This window comes from Volvox carteri (assembly GCF_000143455.1).
Source record: "Volvox carteri f. nagariensis unplaced genomic scaffold VOLCAscaffold_7, whole genome shotgun sequence".
Taxonomy (NCBI): domain Eukaryota; kingdom Viridiplantae; phylum Chlorophyta; class Chlorophyceae; order Chlamydomonadales; family Volvocaceae; genus Volvox; species Volvox carteri.
Genome location: NW_003307550.1, coordinates 1,440,730 through 1,455,909, shown reverse-complemented (window position 1 = coordinate 1,455,909; position 15,180 = coordinate 1,440,730). Strand labels below are relative to the sequence as shown.

General features: G+C 60.1%; 2 protein-coding genes across 2 annotated transcripts in view; one reads left to right on the top strand and one right to left on the bottom strand.

Annotated features, from left to right (window-relative positions):
* The window catches only part of VOLCADRAFT_116534 (uncharacterized protein), a gene marked incomplete at both ends in the record, with an annotated part of 6,760 nt that extends 2,635 nt beyond the window's left edge, over window positions 1-4,125 (bottom strand). The window contains 3 exons of the mRNA XM_002947610.1: window positions 759-930; window positions 1,370-3,373; window positions 3,728-4,125. Of these exons, the coding sequence (XP_002947656.1) occupies window positions 759-930; window positions 1,370-3,373; window positions 3,728-4,124 (2,573 nt within the window). The remainder of the gene's footprint in view (window positions 1-758; window positions 931-1,369; window positions 3,374-3,727) is intronic.
* Window positions 4,126-6,771: 2,646 nt separating this feature from the next.
* Window positions 6,772-14,352, top strand: VOLCADRAFT_88018 (uncharacterized protein; the record flags this gene model as incomplete). Its single annotated transcript, XM_002947739.1, has 7 exons — window positions 6,772-6,818; window positions 7,054-7,110; window positions 9,447-9,579; window positions 9,923-12,755; window positions 13,170-13,372; window positions 14,048-14,099; window positions 14,210-14,352. 7 exons carry the CDS (start codon window positions 6,772-6,774, stop codon window positions 14,350-14,352), a joined length of 3,468 nt encoding a protein of 1,155 aa, XP_002947785.1.
* Between the last annotated feature and the right edge of the window lie 828 nt (window positions 14,353-15,180).

Below are 15,180 nucleotides of genomic sequence, written 5' to 3'. Positions count from 1 at the left end.
AGGCCCCCCCGCCCCCAACAAAGCCCTGCATCAAGGGCGTCCTCCTCCGAATGCCCCTCCCGGACACCTCGTTAACACCGCCGGCCGCGACAGCAACGCTGCGACAAATGCGGGGTGTGTGGGTGTGTGGGTTTGGGGGTGTGTGGGTGTGTGGGTGGGGGGTGAGCGGCCGCGCCAGCAGCAAGGCAAGGTTAGGCAAGGCAAAAGGGAGGGGATGCAGCGATAGTTGAACTCTTCAACATTACCTTCATAACTGTCGCCAGACACGGTCGATTAACGTTTCCTTGCGACCATCCCAGTAACCCGCACCTGTGCATCGTACACACACACACACATACACATACACATACACATACACATACACATACACATACACACATACACATACACATACACATACACATACACATACACATACACATACACATACACATACACATACACATACACATACACATACACACACATACACACATACACACACATACACACACACATACACATACACACACAGACACATACACACACAGACACAGACACACAGACACAGACACACAGACACAGACACATACACACACATACATACACACACACACGCGGCATTGCCACAATCCCGAACTCGTGGGAGAATTCTCCGTTCACTGCTCCCCCCCAACCCGTCTAACTCTGGTATCTGCTTCATTCGCCAGTGGTTTGCATCACCCCGAACCCACCCATACAACCACCTTTCAGTCAGGACCCCCCCTTCGGGCCCCTACCTGTCCTCCAGCACAGGAACGTCCCTCCCGCCGGCGGCGGATTGCTCCAGGGAAGATCTGGCTGCGCCGCCGCCGCCGCCACCGCCGCCGCCCGCAGGTTGTGCCGCCAAGGCCTTCGGGGAGTTGCCTTGCGCCGCCGCTGCCGCTGGGCCACTCGTGGCGGCGCCGTCGGCTACGTGTATGTGGACATACATACGTATGTGACAAATGACGGGATGGGTGAGGGAAACCCATTTTAATATGATTTTAACGCTTTTAAAGGTCAAGGTCACCAAAGGTCTTTTTCTGAAGAGGGGGTCTTTAGTCCTAAGTTACTTGCTGGAGCTGTTGCCAAATCAGGATGGGGCGGCAGTACCGCCGTCGCCGGCCCGAAGTGCGGTGTGCCGCGGCCTCAGAAGCCCCTGTACCTGGCCGCATCCCGCCCGACCTCCTTTCCCGTCTGATGCTCCGAAACCACCTTCAAACCCCTAGAGCGGTTGGTAGTTTGACATTTGGTAATCTTCCTACGCAGCATATCTGAGGCCATATGTGTTTCCAGACCCCGCTGGCCGGGGTGGGGTTCCTTTCCTCCCTACCCCACCACCCACTCACACACCCGCACCCACACACACCTGTTGCCGTACTCGTCGCCACCGCCGCCGCTTTGCGACGCAGCCGATTCAATAAACTGCTGATCGGGTGACCCAACGGCTGAAAGCCGCCGCCGCCGCCGCCGCCGCCACTGCCTGTGGCTGCAGTACTGCCGCCGGTTGCGATGCCATCGCCGGCCTGTACGGACTTCTCCTCCGCCGCCTCCGTCAGTGCGGCAAGCAGCGCCGGCCCCGCCTCCGTTGCCAACAGGGATGATACGTCAGCCGGTGCCGTCGTCGTCGCCAACGCAGCGCCACTTGTGTCGCCTCCGCCTCCGCCGCCTCCGCCTCCACCTCCGCCTCCGCTGTCGATAGGTGGTCCCGGAGCGCCGCCGAGCGTTCCGCTGCCGACGCGACGTCTCGTCTCGTTGCCGATAGAGGCAGCGGTGGCGGCGCTAGGATGCCGTACATGGACTCGATGTGACGTGTCCGAGAGTCTGTCTGACGTGTCAGAGAGTTCACTAACGCGCCCTAACGGGGACCCACGGACCTGTACGGCGTTTGATACGGCGGCGTTGGCGGGGGTGGCGGCTGACGCCAAGGAACCACGGCTCCTTGCCGGGGTTGACGGCCCCGGCAGTCCCTCCACCCCCATTAACGCCTGACGTGCCGTACAGCCTGGCAGTGGCGACCCCGCCACCGAAGCCGTCGACGCGGAGGCAGGGGGAGTGGCCCCGTCGAGTCCAAGAACACGCTGGACACCCACCTGCATATCCGTTGCAGGGGACCTAGCCGCCGCCGTCACCGCCGCCACTGCAGTAGTTGACGGCCGCCGCGAGCCCCAAATCGCACCGCTAGCGTACGACGTCGCCGCCGCCAACATGCCGCCGCCGCTGATACCGACCCATGAGCGTGAGTGCCGCGGCGTGGCGGTGACGCTGTCGCCGCCCCTGCCTTGAGTGGCGGCGGCGGCGGGCGCGGCGGCGGAGCCTGATTTCCAACCGGCCCATGCCCAAGTCCAAATCCACGAGGACGAGGAGTTGGGGGCGGCGGCGGCGGCGGCGGTGGAGGGCCAAGATTGGCCACTGGCAGCTGAGTTGGCGGGCTCCGCCAAGGCGACGGACACAGATGCTGACGTGGAGGGCGCCGCTGCCGCCACCCCGGAAGATGATCGCTGCCGTAAAACTCCGGAAGAATGTGAGGCGAGGAATTCCGTGGCCGCGGGCCCCGCGGCGGAGCGGCCGAAGGATGTGACGCCGTCACCGCCGCCACCGCCGCCGCCAAGGGCGTGGTATGAGATTGAAGTGCTGGCGTCGCCCATGCCGTACGGCAGGTGCTGTACATGTGTGATGGAGCCACGTCCAAGAGAAGAAGAATCGGAAGGCTGCTGCTGGAGCTGCTGCGGCAGTGGCGGCAGTGGCGGTGCAGCCGTCGCCCCCGCTGCAACGACGCCGCCACCGTACGACAGGGCGTTTACGGCCCCCCCGAGCTGCAACGTGGTGGCGGTAAGGTTGTAGCTATTACCGGTCCCGCCGTTGGCCGCTGCCGCTACCGGTGGCGCCGCTGTCGGCGTCGACGAGCGCTGTGGGCGAGAAGAAGATGACAGCGCGGCGGCGGCCCCACCGCCCGGTCGAAGACTGCTGAGTGAGTACCGGAGCGGCTGTTGCTGCTGCTGCTGCTGCGGCTGCTGCTTGTTGTGGTTGTGGTTGTGTGCTGGCGAGCGGGGTGGCGGCGAGGCGCTCACACGCGAGTGCCCGCCACCGCCACCGCCACCTAAGCTCCTACGGCCTATCGCGAGTTGCAGTTGGTGGCTATGAAGGTGGTTGTTCTGTTGATGGTTGTGGAAGTGGTTGTGGCTGTGGCTTCGCCGGTGGTGGTGGTGATGGGGGGAGTGAAGTGGGGGCGGGTGATGACCCGGGTGCGTGTCGCCGCCGGGGGGCGCTGCCGCGTGGAGCCCGTGTAGATGTACGGTAGCCGTGGCGCGGTGTACGACCGCCATGGTGATGTACACCGCGGCGGATTGTACGACGAGCGCCATGCGGTCGGCTTCATTGAGCAAAACCGTGTTTGTGTTTAGTGTGGGGTGGGGGAGGGAGTGGGGGCCCCGGGGACAAAACACGCAGAACGGTGTTGATGGCAGTGAGGAAGACAAGCAGGAGGTGGGCCGGTGTGTGTGTGTGTGTGTGTGTGTGTGTGTGTGTGTGTGTGTGTGTGTGTGTGTGGGGGGGGGGGGGGGTAGGTAGGTAGGTAGGTAGGTGAGTGGAGAGTTCGTTGGTGGCCTTTTAGCCATCTCATAGCTTCCCTCCCAATAACACATCCTAATACCGCGTCAGTCCGTCAGCCCGTCAGTCAATCTGTCTGTCTGCCTGTCTGTCTGTCTGTCTGTCTGTCACTCGGTACCTGTGAGACGAGCCGGGAGCCCCCGGGGGACCTCCGCCGGCAAGCAGTGCTGTTGAAAGGCCCCACGTAGAGCGGACTCCAACAACCACCGGCTCTCATCCACATCCCCGCCGCCAGCCGCTGCCGCCGCCGCCGCCGCCGCCACGGTGCCGTCAGCAAAACCCCCGCCAGCCGCTGACGGCGCCGCTGGGTCCTGCGCCGCCAGCAGGGCGGGAGTCGTCGCGGGAGTTGCTCGTCCAGCGACGGCGGAGGTGCGGTCGACGGCGGCCGCGGCGGCGGCGCTGCCGCGGGCCGCCAGCGGCGGCAGGTTGAGTACGACACGTCCGGCGGCTGCCACAGCTATGAGCAGTCCGCTGAGCCTTAGAAGTTGTTCAAGGGTGAGGTAGCCCGCACCATCCCTGCAGTGGTCCGTGTATGCGCGCGCAGGTGTGTGTATGCGTGTATGTGTGTGTGTTGGGGGGTTCTCCCTCAATCCCCTGGCTAAGAGGCGCCGTGGGATGCGAAAGGTACGGAAAAGCAACTAAAAACCGAATACCGGAAACCGAATCGGGAGCAACCTCAGGAACGTGAACAGGTGGGCTTCCATACGGCCAGAATACGACATGCTGTACTGCATATCCTGCACAGCTTATCCTGTCCCACATCCTATAACTAAAGTCCACCCCCCCACACACACTACCACCCCACCACCACGTCGCCCTCACGAGCCCCGTCAAATGCGGCAACCCGCAACCGCTACTCCGCTGCATGACCCTCCGGAGACACTTATGCAGACATACCGACATACCGACATACCCACATTCACCTATCCAGTGTCCAGAAGGCCGCGTGGGCCCTCTCCTCGGGGCTGCCGCCCGCCGCCACTGCCCCGAACACCAACTGGTCCGGTGGGGGAAAGGGGGGAGGGAGGGGAGGGGGGGAGGGAGGGGAGGGGAAAGACGAACCACGTGAACGAGTGAAGCTGCTGCCAAGGAAAGAGTGTACAAGAAGCAGAACTGACCGGGGAGGGGAGGGGAAAGACGAACCACACACGATTGAAGCTGCTGCCACCGGGGAGGGGAGGGAAGATGGGTGTAAGGTTAACGGGCATGCGGCGCTGGAAAGGGGGTGGGGGGTGGGGGGGAGCGGCTGCGCCTCCGGATAGGGAGCGCTACAGTTAGTATCGCTGATGACTGCTTTCTCGGATCGAAATCTAGATCCAGAACTAGCACTGCCATCGGCTGCTTCTTCGGATCCGGATCCAGAGTTGGCCAGCTGCTCTACAGTACTCCGAATCCAGCACTCCAGCAGCTGGATCCAGAACACGAACACACCTTGCTTCCCGATCCGAAGGAGCAGCAGCTGGCAGGAACAGCTCTGGATCCAATTCAATCCAGCTGCTTCACTTCCGGATCCAACAGATCAAGCTAGAATTCGTCACAGCGATTCCGGTGGACACACTCACCAACGAGTCCAGGGGAACCACGCGGTCCAATCCGAGGCCCTTGAGTCCATGACCATCACCACCACCGCCACCACTGCCGCCACCGCCGCCGCCTCCGGCAGCGCCCCACGCCGTCAATTCCCCGAGTACGGCCAACGGCTGAACGTTCTGTACGGCACAAAGTTTACAGCCGCGCGGGTGTGGGTGGGGACACAGGAGGAGAGAGACAAGGGGTCGGGAGCTCGGATGCCGGCTAGCTGGGGTTCCCCAGGAATGGACGAGGATGGATAGAGGTGTGCGGGAGGGTGAGGACGAGGGTGAGGTGGAGGAGGAGCTCCGGACGAGAATGCCATGATGCAGGGCGTGGCGGCAACCTCATCACGGGCAGGAAGCTACGTGTTCATCAGGGGCTGTTGAGGAAGTGGGGGACGCCGTCGCTACGGGGGGGGGGTTGGGGGTTCCGGAGTGCTGATTTGGGAGCGAGGTACACGGTTGGAGCGAGCGACACAAGGGGCTCAAAGCTTGAGGAAAATTGGTTCAGGTTGCCTCGCCATGGAAGAGGGGCGGATGTAACTCTAGAGAGGTGATATCCGATGCCATCACCTCGCAATTCCTTTCCTTGCTAGACAAGGTGTAGCAAGGAGATAGTGCCAAAACCAAGCCGCGTAGATGTGAGGGCCGAAGTTTGCGGGAGAACGGGCGGTGACACTTTTCAACGAATGAAGTCTGATCAGTCATGGCAACGCAGTAACATCATAGCATTCAGGTGTCCTGGGACATGCGTCTTGCCGCGGTTTAGGTTGCCTTTGAGCAAGTTGCATGTAGCTAGGACCCAGCTGAACCTACCGGCGGGATACATGGAATGTGCTGGATAATGGATAACGCTGTAGCTTCGGTCAAAACATCTGCCACAGCGCTGCGGGAGGTGCCCGGCCCAGCACCTGCGCTCGCCATAGGTGAACACGACAGTTGGCGAACAATCCACGGATCCAGGAAACTGTGCAGGTAAAAGAGAATACATGGATATCAAATGCATCCATATCACCTATACGAGCTTACCAACGGAATTAAGAATGAGCTGGAAAGCTGGAACTGGCGTGGGCTCGCAGGGGAGCGAATGCTCCACGAGCGCCACTAGGGTTTCTATTACCAGCATCTAATCCAGACAACAACTTAGTTCCTGCAGCTGGCCAGGTCAGTCAACAGAGTCACACAAATTCTGGCGTACGGAATACGGTGTGGGCGATGCCAGGCCCAAACCCTTTGTTTACATTCCTATATCTTATCTGTGCATTAACGTAAAGTTATTCATCTTCTTTGCATTTTAAGATTACTGGCTTGTGTCCACAGCGTAGTAGCGTGCTGGTGCAGCACTGCAGCTGTACAGCTCGTACGGCCTTGAAGTTTGCGATGATTTGCCTAACTCCATGACTTCTCCACAAGGCCAAAGTCCATCGATGATGAAGGCTCCTGCTTGAAGTCGAAGTCCTTACTGTAGACAGGAATGAAGCGGCTGATATAGTTAGCTATCCTGTAGGGAAAGGCCACCTGGGTCATCACAGCGGGATCTATTTTATTGGCCTGAGATCTGCCCATCTTGGGCGTCGCCAAGCACGCTGAAATGGACCGCAGCGGGCCGTCGGCCAATGCCAAGCCCCGCAAGGAGTTGTAAGTTCTGCTAGTCAGAGCGTTTTCATAAACTTCATTAGTCCTTATCCATTTTAGCTGTCTGACCTGCTGCTGCCTTGTTTCCCAACGCAACCCAACAACGTAACCCGTCGTAAGGAACTGGTGGCATAGCTTCAACTCCTGGTAAGCTTTTTGCCCATTTATTGCAATTTTTGCTATGAAGTGGTCACTGTTCCCTCTGAGGCTTTCGGCGCGGGCAAACCCGTTCCTACAGGTGGCGTGACGAGTATGATAAGCTAGGGCGACGGCCGCGGATGCAAGAGGTTGACGAGTAAGTAAGGTTATTCGTTATTATCATCTACTGTAATATGGGCGCTGGCGCATGTTCCTCACGTTTTCACACGGGCGTGCGTGTGCGCATTTTTCCTGTCGATAAGTCGTGGACGGCAAGGTCCACGCATGTGCCATTCCTACCAGACTCAATCAATAATGACCAATGCTTCCAAAATTCTAACTCCAACGGGGGTGTTCGAACCCCAGTCTCTGGGAGTTGCGGCGCGAGTATGTTTGCGGGTCTGGGGGATGGCAGCGGGGCCGACCCTCCTCCTCCCAGGTCGCGCGACACCTACAGCACGCCCATCCCCAAAACACACAACACATATACACACGCTCGTCTGCCCCGGCCATTCCGCTGTTCCTATTCCTCGCATCCCAGGCCCATGGCCTTCCAAGCGCCGCCTCTTAGAACCCACCACCAATGTACGACACGCGCGTGTGCATGCATGCATGTGGGTTTGCGTCCATGTCGTGCATTTCGAGAGAACACCCGGGAGAGGGAATGCGGGGAAGCCTGGGGTGGACCCTGTGATGAAGACGGTCCGGAGCCGGGCTGAGGCTTGCAGCAAATTGGGCAATGGCAGCCCAGCCCCTCAGGAAATAAAACATCAACAGATCTAAAGAGCGATGGAGAAAGCAGCAGTCAGCGATATATATATGTATAGGGAGAAATGAAAACGGACGTCGAAACCGTCAGCCAACCTGCAAGCGGTAGTGTGGCGAGAGGTGTGCGCGGCATGATGGGCTGCTGCCTGCAACCTTGCATACGCCGTCCTCATCCCGTCGCCTTACAGCCGCGTTACAGTCACGCTACAGTTGGCTTGAGCAGTTCGGGCCCCAGCGAGCAATTTGCATTGGAATTCCATAACGGGAGGTTTAGGAAGGGTTTCGTCCACCTATAATATTATAGGTCTGAATGTCAGATGAAATGCATGCGCCTTAGTGCATATTACCTCAGTAGTAATAGTAGTAGTAGCAGGAGGAGCAGGAGCAGGAGGTGTTACAGCGAGCCCTCCCTAGACCCCACGGCAGGGCTTATTGTTATTGTCGTAGTAAAGACTAGAGACGACACACGTCCTTCCATAAGAAGTTATTTTCTTTCTGTTAAGAGTCCTCTGCAGGAGGGGCTGGCATGTCTGCTATTTATTCGGTTATTTATTTTTGCTTCTGTACCGTAGTCTGTCGTATGTTATGCACGTGGGTGGCACGTGTGTACGGCATTGGGTTCAGTGTTTTTAAAACCTTTTCACCGTGGTAATGTTTTAGTGACCAAGTGGTTACTGTGTAGGGTTTTCTTTGGTAACCACCTTACAAAAATGTTTCCCCAGCGAGTATGCTGAACAGGAGCCCCCTAGAACCATGCATCCGAAGATCACTTGAAGAAATGAATGAACAATCCGTCTGAGCAAGCTTTCATCAACTTTGACTCTATGCACGGCAACGCGTTCCCGAGCCGAGCTCAGTGAAGCATTACTGCTCCCATCCAAGCGTCAAAAAATTGTTTAGGTGGTCAGTACGGGGATCTGTGGCCCCCTATTTCTTGGCGACCACCTGGTTACTGGCAGGTGAATCGAAACATTCCTTAGTGACACCACCTTCTGGAAGGGAGTTATTTTCTCAGTAACCACTTTGTCACTAGTAACCACTTTAAAAAACACTGATTGGAATGCAGTGCGGACGCCTTTTCTTGTGTGTATGTATGTTGTGTAATATAAGTAAGGGGTAGTAGTAGTGATTTGGGTTCTCCCGTGAAATAATATCCTAAACAGGAATGCGCCCGTTTGTGGTATAGTTCTGCGCGCGCGCTGCACGGGCCCGCCTGCATGAGTAGTCGTACGGATGCCACGGTACATTGTTATTAGTGTACTCAACCGAAAACACTTTCGCGCAATAGCCACTACGTGTCCGATCGTCCTGGCTTCCGAAGCACCGCCCGCGTAAAGCGTGTTACGTGACGAGGTGCCATCAGATGAAATTTCCATGCCTCAAGATCACCAGCCAACTGACGACCAATACTTTTGCATGCGACAGCTTACAGGAAAAACCGAAGACGCGTGAAACGAAATGGAAAACTCCTGGCGTTTGATTTTCAAGGACGAAAACCTGAGGGGCACTTAATAGATAGATTCTTGTTATCTAAGCGTCTTGGTAAGTAAACGGAGAGAACGTAGAAACTGTAAGGATATAAGAACATATTGCGCACTGGAAAGGGAAAGTTTTTTTTCCGCGCGCTCGTAGCGTACCTGCCACGTCTTCCGTCGCATCGTGCATCGGAAAGAGCTCGGCGTGCTTTTGCATCCGACACAACACACATCCCATTTCACATCGCAGCTGGTATAACGAGCACGCTGAAAGGATCTGGGGCCCGGAGAAACCTTCTTTGGAGGCCACCCGCGACCATGCCAAGTGCCTTCGCAGCAAAAAAGAACTACGCGAGTATTTTCAGCGCTACAACGCAAAAAAGGTAAGCCTGCTCTTAAACTTGTATTTCCCCAACGGCCTTGCGCGTTATATGCATCGTCAGGCAAGGTCTATATTCCGTCTTACAATTGTACAGCTAGCTGAAGTTTCCGCTGCTGTGTCATGTCAGGCCAAAAGGCGACGTGCTGTGGATTGCGCAAAGCAGTTCTGGCATTTTTACGCGGTCATGTAATGGCCTGTCCCCTTCCTCCATATCCCGTTCCCTTGGCTCTTACCTAATGCGTATACCTTATCTCCCATCCTCCCTTACCGGCTGTCTTGACTTGCGGAACCCCCGTACGGCATCGGTGTACGACACCGTACTGCGATTTATGGTGATGCGGCAGCAACTTGGGCGTCCCTTCAACGACTTGCGTCAATGCCGGGGGAATCGCCCGCGCAGCGGCGGCGGCGGCAGCAGCAGCAACCAGCCGGTAAGTGCTACAGCAGCCAACAGCAGCCAATCGCCGCGGTCAAGCTCCGACCCGGGTGGTGGTGGCGGCGGCGGCGGTGGTGGCTGTAGCGGCGCCATGGGCAGCTATGATGGTGGCTGCGACGGCGCCACCGGTGGCGCTGGCGCTCAGGAGATGTACGGCGCTTGTACGATGGACATGATGAGCGACGGAGGCCTCGACCAGCCGCTACGCAGCCGGGATTCCGACGTGAAATTTGAACTTGACGGCAGCAGCCCGCAAGCCCGCTTCAGCGAAGGCGGCGGCGGCGGCGGCGGGGTGCCGGACGGCTTTGCGGGGCCCACGGCGATCTTGGGGACCATGGGATCATCTGTTCGTGGTCATGAAGCCCTCGGTCCGCTGGGGGCGGCGGTATCGGCGGGCGAGGACGCCTTGGCCTTGGTCCGCTCCGGGGCGGCGAGTCCCATCAGCCACGGCAGCGACGGTGGTGGGGGCGGTGGCGCTGGCTCTGACCGACTCAACGCCGCGCGCCATCATCCGCACGGTAACCACCTGAGCCGTGCCAATGGCCATATCAACGGGAACATGGTCGGTGGTTTCGGAGGTCCGAAACCACCATCGCTTCGCAGCGGCGATGGAGGAAATACCGCCGAGGCCACGGACGCCGGCGCTGCCGCCGCCCGAATGCTAACGGGTAACAGCGCACACTGTCCTGCATTATCTGCCGCCGCAGCGGCAGCTGAGAACGTTATTAACCTGGACAGCCAGATGCCGTACAACGGCGGCAGCAGAACCGCCGCCGCCACCGCCGCCAACGTAACTACCGGTTCCACGCCTCCTGTCTTTTCCGACTCGCGCCCGGACTCGCACCGCACAAACCTCTCCCGACCCCCGCCTGCCGCGGCGCCGTCGACACTGACGTCTGACGGCCTCGTCCCGCGAAGCTATCAGGCCCAGGCGCCGCACACGTCCCACTCGCACAGGTTCGAGCCCCACCGACATCACAAGCACATTCAGCCGGGCCGAGTCAACTGTGCCCCGGCGGCTTCGGCTGAAGCGGTAGCCTCCGGCTGCTGCGGCGGCGGCTGCAGCGGCAGCGGCGCAGCTGCGATAATGGCAGCGGATGAAGAAGAGGTAGAGGAGGAGGATGAAGAGGCCGTGGGCGGTGACAATGCGTCTTCAGGGGCTACGGAATCGTACCCGAGCAATTTGGCGCTAGTCTCCCGTTGGCTGGCTGGCATCGCGGCATCGGCTCTGAAGAAACGGGTTTCAATCGACTATACTGTTGACTTGGCGGGAGCTGCGGCCTCTGACCGCGGCGGCGACGTCGACGCTGTCCCTATGTACGGCGGCGGCAGCGGCGGCGGTAATGGAGATGCAGTGAATGGCAAGGAACCGGAGGCGACGGGCGTGTTGGACGCCGCGTGGCGGCGGGCGGCGGGGGAGGCGGTGTCGCCGGCGCCGGCGCCGCCGCAGCCAGCCCTGGCACACGCGCATGGGGAAGATGCTGCGCCGATGGAGCACGGCGATGCGGAAAGCTACGGCGAAGACGAAGGTGTGAAGGCTGAAGAGGATGCCAGCCGATTGGCTAATGTTCATCTGGACCTGGACGTGACGCATTGTCAACAACAGCAACGCCACCATTACGACAGTCCGTGCGGCCGATCGTCACAAGACCGAATACCGGGTCCCGTTACAGGTACGGCAACGGTCGCCATTGAAACGGCGGAGGCGGAGGCGGTACAGCTGGCGCGACGCAGCTCTGGCGGCGGGCGGCGCGAGGCTAGTGGTCACAGTGGCGGCGGCGCAGTCCCGTCACCTGGCGGCGGCGGCGGTGATGATGAGGAGCCCTCTCCGTTAGGTCCTCGGGAGCCCTCTCTCTCCGACCTACCGCAGTCGCCGCTGGCGGTGCTGGCGACGGCGGTGGCTACCGACGCCGGCGTTGCCGCTGCCGCTGAAGCGGCGCTGCCGCTACAGCTGTCGTTCCGCTCCAGCGACGCTTTTACCGGGTGCCGCGAAGAGACAGACATTCTGGGCAGCGGCAGCGCCGGTGGTACTGCCGCAGGTGGCACCGGCGGCGGCGGCGGCGGCGGCGGCGGCTCTCTGTCCGCCGGCAGCAAACGCGCGGCGGCCGCGGCGGCTGCCGCTCTGGAGCTCTTGGGCGTGCCGTCACTGCGCGCCTCCGTCGCTGACGACGGCTTTCCTGACACGCCACACCTGCATCGGCCGCAAAAGCTCTTGCGGCTTGAAACGGGACTGTCGGGGCATGGAAGGAGCGGTGGCAGCTTGAGCCAACGTCCAAGTGTGGCGTCATCTGGCGCTGCGATAACCGGAAGCGCCGTGAGCTTGAGCGGCAGCGGTGCTGGCAACGGCGGCAGCGGCGGCATCGTTGTTGAGCCGCCGCCACGTCCACCACCGCCGCCGGCAACGGCAGCTGGCGGTATTGTACGGGCGCCTACGCCGGTCCCGGGGGTGACACTGCCGCCGGGCTCTCCCCCGGATCCTTTCCGTACACCCATGTTCCAACGCTCCATCGGGAGGGAGGGCCTTGGCGGCGCGCATCTAGGCGGCGGCGGCGGCGAGGGCGGCAGCTGCAACCTAGCGCCGTCGGTTCTTCAGGCGCGAGAATCAGTGTGTATGCGCGGCACGTTGCCGCTGCCGCCAGCAGGGGCAGTAGCAGCGGGGACAGCGGGCTTTTTGTTGCCGCAGCGAGAGTCGCTTAGCGCGCGGGGCAGCATGCCCCCGCCGCTGCTGCTACTGCCGCCGCGTGAGTCAGTACGGGACTCCTTAGACACGCGGCCGCTAACGCACCGTGAGTCGATGATGCCGCCGCCACCGCCGTTGCCGCTCGCAGAGCGGTCCTCATTCGTACGCACCGTACCGTTACAATATGCACGATCTACATTCCCCTCAATTCCCCATGAGCACCCCCATGATTTGCTGCAAAGGCACTACTTCATGCAAAAGCAACAGCAACAACAGCAACAGCAACAACGGGAGCACGAGCAACATCATCAGCAACAAAAACAACAACAGCAGCAACAGCAACAGGGCGTCAGGTTCCTCGCGTCGTCGGTGTTTGCAACGCGGCCGGACTCGGTCGCTGCGGCGACTGCACCCGCTGAGGCGGGGGGGGAAGTGGAAAAGTCAATTCCTGCGGGGCCGGTGGCCCCACCGTCAGGCCCGGACGGCAGTAGCAGAGCTGACGGCAAGGCAGCGCCGCCGCTGCCGCAACACCCGCTAACGGACGCTGGCCGCCGATTGACAACCCCCCGGCTGCTGTCGGAGGTAGATGCCGGGTGGTCGGCGGCGGCGGCGGCGGTGCGCCCGCTGGCGGCCCGGCCTGCCGTCACTACCGCGATCGGCGGCGGCGACGTCGCGCCGGTCAGCGTGCCTATCGTCTTGCAGTCGCGTAACGTCGTACGGACGTGTGTACAGCAGCTCTTGGACGATGGTCGTGTACTGCAATCCCCAGTTCATATAGTTACGGTTCGGCTGACGTTGCCGGCGGCAGGGCTGCGCGCGCTGCTGCGGCAGCACCGGCAGCAGCAGGCGGTGCCCTCTCAGCCACCGCCGCCGTCGGAGCAGCAGCGCTGACGTAGGGAAGCTTTGTTGAGATGCCCTGTCCGGAGATAAGGCCTTTTCTCCTGGGAATGCGGAATGCGGAAAGGTGTTCTTGGTCTGAAGGAGGGAAGGGGGACCGGGGGCATGTCGGAGGCGGTAGATGGTGGATTCCATAGGGAGGGAGGGGAGGAGGGACTAACGAGGCTTGGCAACCCTGCATGGGATAATCCCCCCTCTACCCCCCTCATCCCTAATCCACCTCGTTGCTGTTTTCTCCGTAAGCTGTGCGATGTATGTATGTATATATGTATGTATGTATATATGTATGGTCGTTGCCTATATTTCAGGCGTTGAGAGATCTGCGGCCCTCCTGCATAGCCGTAGGGGATGAGCTAATGTACAGCATGACGTGTAAGGATGTTGCGGAGCGGTTGCGGAGCGGTTGCGAGGTTGCTTGCTTGATTGCGTGTGAAGGGACCCACCCTCCTCGCCTAGATTGCGCAGGATGGTGGTGGTGGTGGTGGTAGGGGGAGGGCCGGCCGTGGAGGTGGGAGTGGAGTGGAGTGGGTTGGGGTGGAGTGGAGCGGAGTGGGGTGTTGCAGGGCTGTGGAGGCGAAACGCCAAACGCCACCACCTCCTCCTCCTCCTCCTCCACAGACCTCTGGACCTTTGGAAAGGCATCCTGCCCCCGCCCCACTGTTTCTGACGACCCCATCATTTCAAAATCATTCTTGCCACTTTCCACAGGCGGGCCACATCATGTACGGCACATCATGCACTGGGCCCTATGCATGCAGTGATGTCATATAGAGTGCATAAGGAAAATATATGCCTCGTGTACCGCATGTTGTTGCTGGCCCAGGGAGCCTCTGTGGGGAGGGGGGGGGTAAGGGCAGAGTACTTGGTGCTGTAGCAGCAGCGAGCGGTACTGCCGGTTCTGATTGGGAGGTGCGGTGCGGTGCCACTGGAGTCGCGAACGAAAGGGGGGTTGCGGGGGCGGACGGGGCGGGGGGAGCCGGGTTTAGTTATGAGAGCGAGGAGATGTTGGGTACGTGGGTGATTGTGATGCTCGGGCTATTGCCCCGAGGCAAATACCATATTTGCTACATCGACATGGCGCGGAGGCTACAACCCACACCTGCCTGTCTGTCTGTCTGTCTGTCTGTCTTTTGGCGCGTGTACGTGTTGTAACTCTGCATCCGCATTATTTGTTGATTTTGTCTCGTGCATGCTCATGATTGCTTGATCCGCGTGTCCACTCACTCCCCCACTCGGCGCCACTCGGGAGAAGCATCTTGATCGGTGCGCTCCCTCCGACCTGACACCACACACTGAGTGGGGCAGGGAAGTGGGATCTGCATCGCCGAACGGATTCAGTGCGCCAGCAGCCTTTCACTGCCGTCCTGGTTCCCTCTGAGGGCTATGTTGAAATTGATGGTGGCGGTGGGGCAGGCAGGCAGGCGTTTGGGTGCGGGAAGGGCTCCCCCGCCTCCCCCTAGGAGAGGAGGGCGCGGGCCGAAGAAAAGCAATCGACGACCGGAAACCCGAAATGGCCGAATGGAATGGAGGGACCTCATCGACTGCGCCGCATGGAGAGCGTCACATAATCGTCCCTAGTGCGCAGTGAG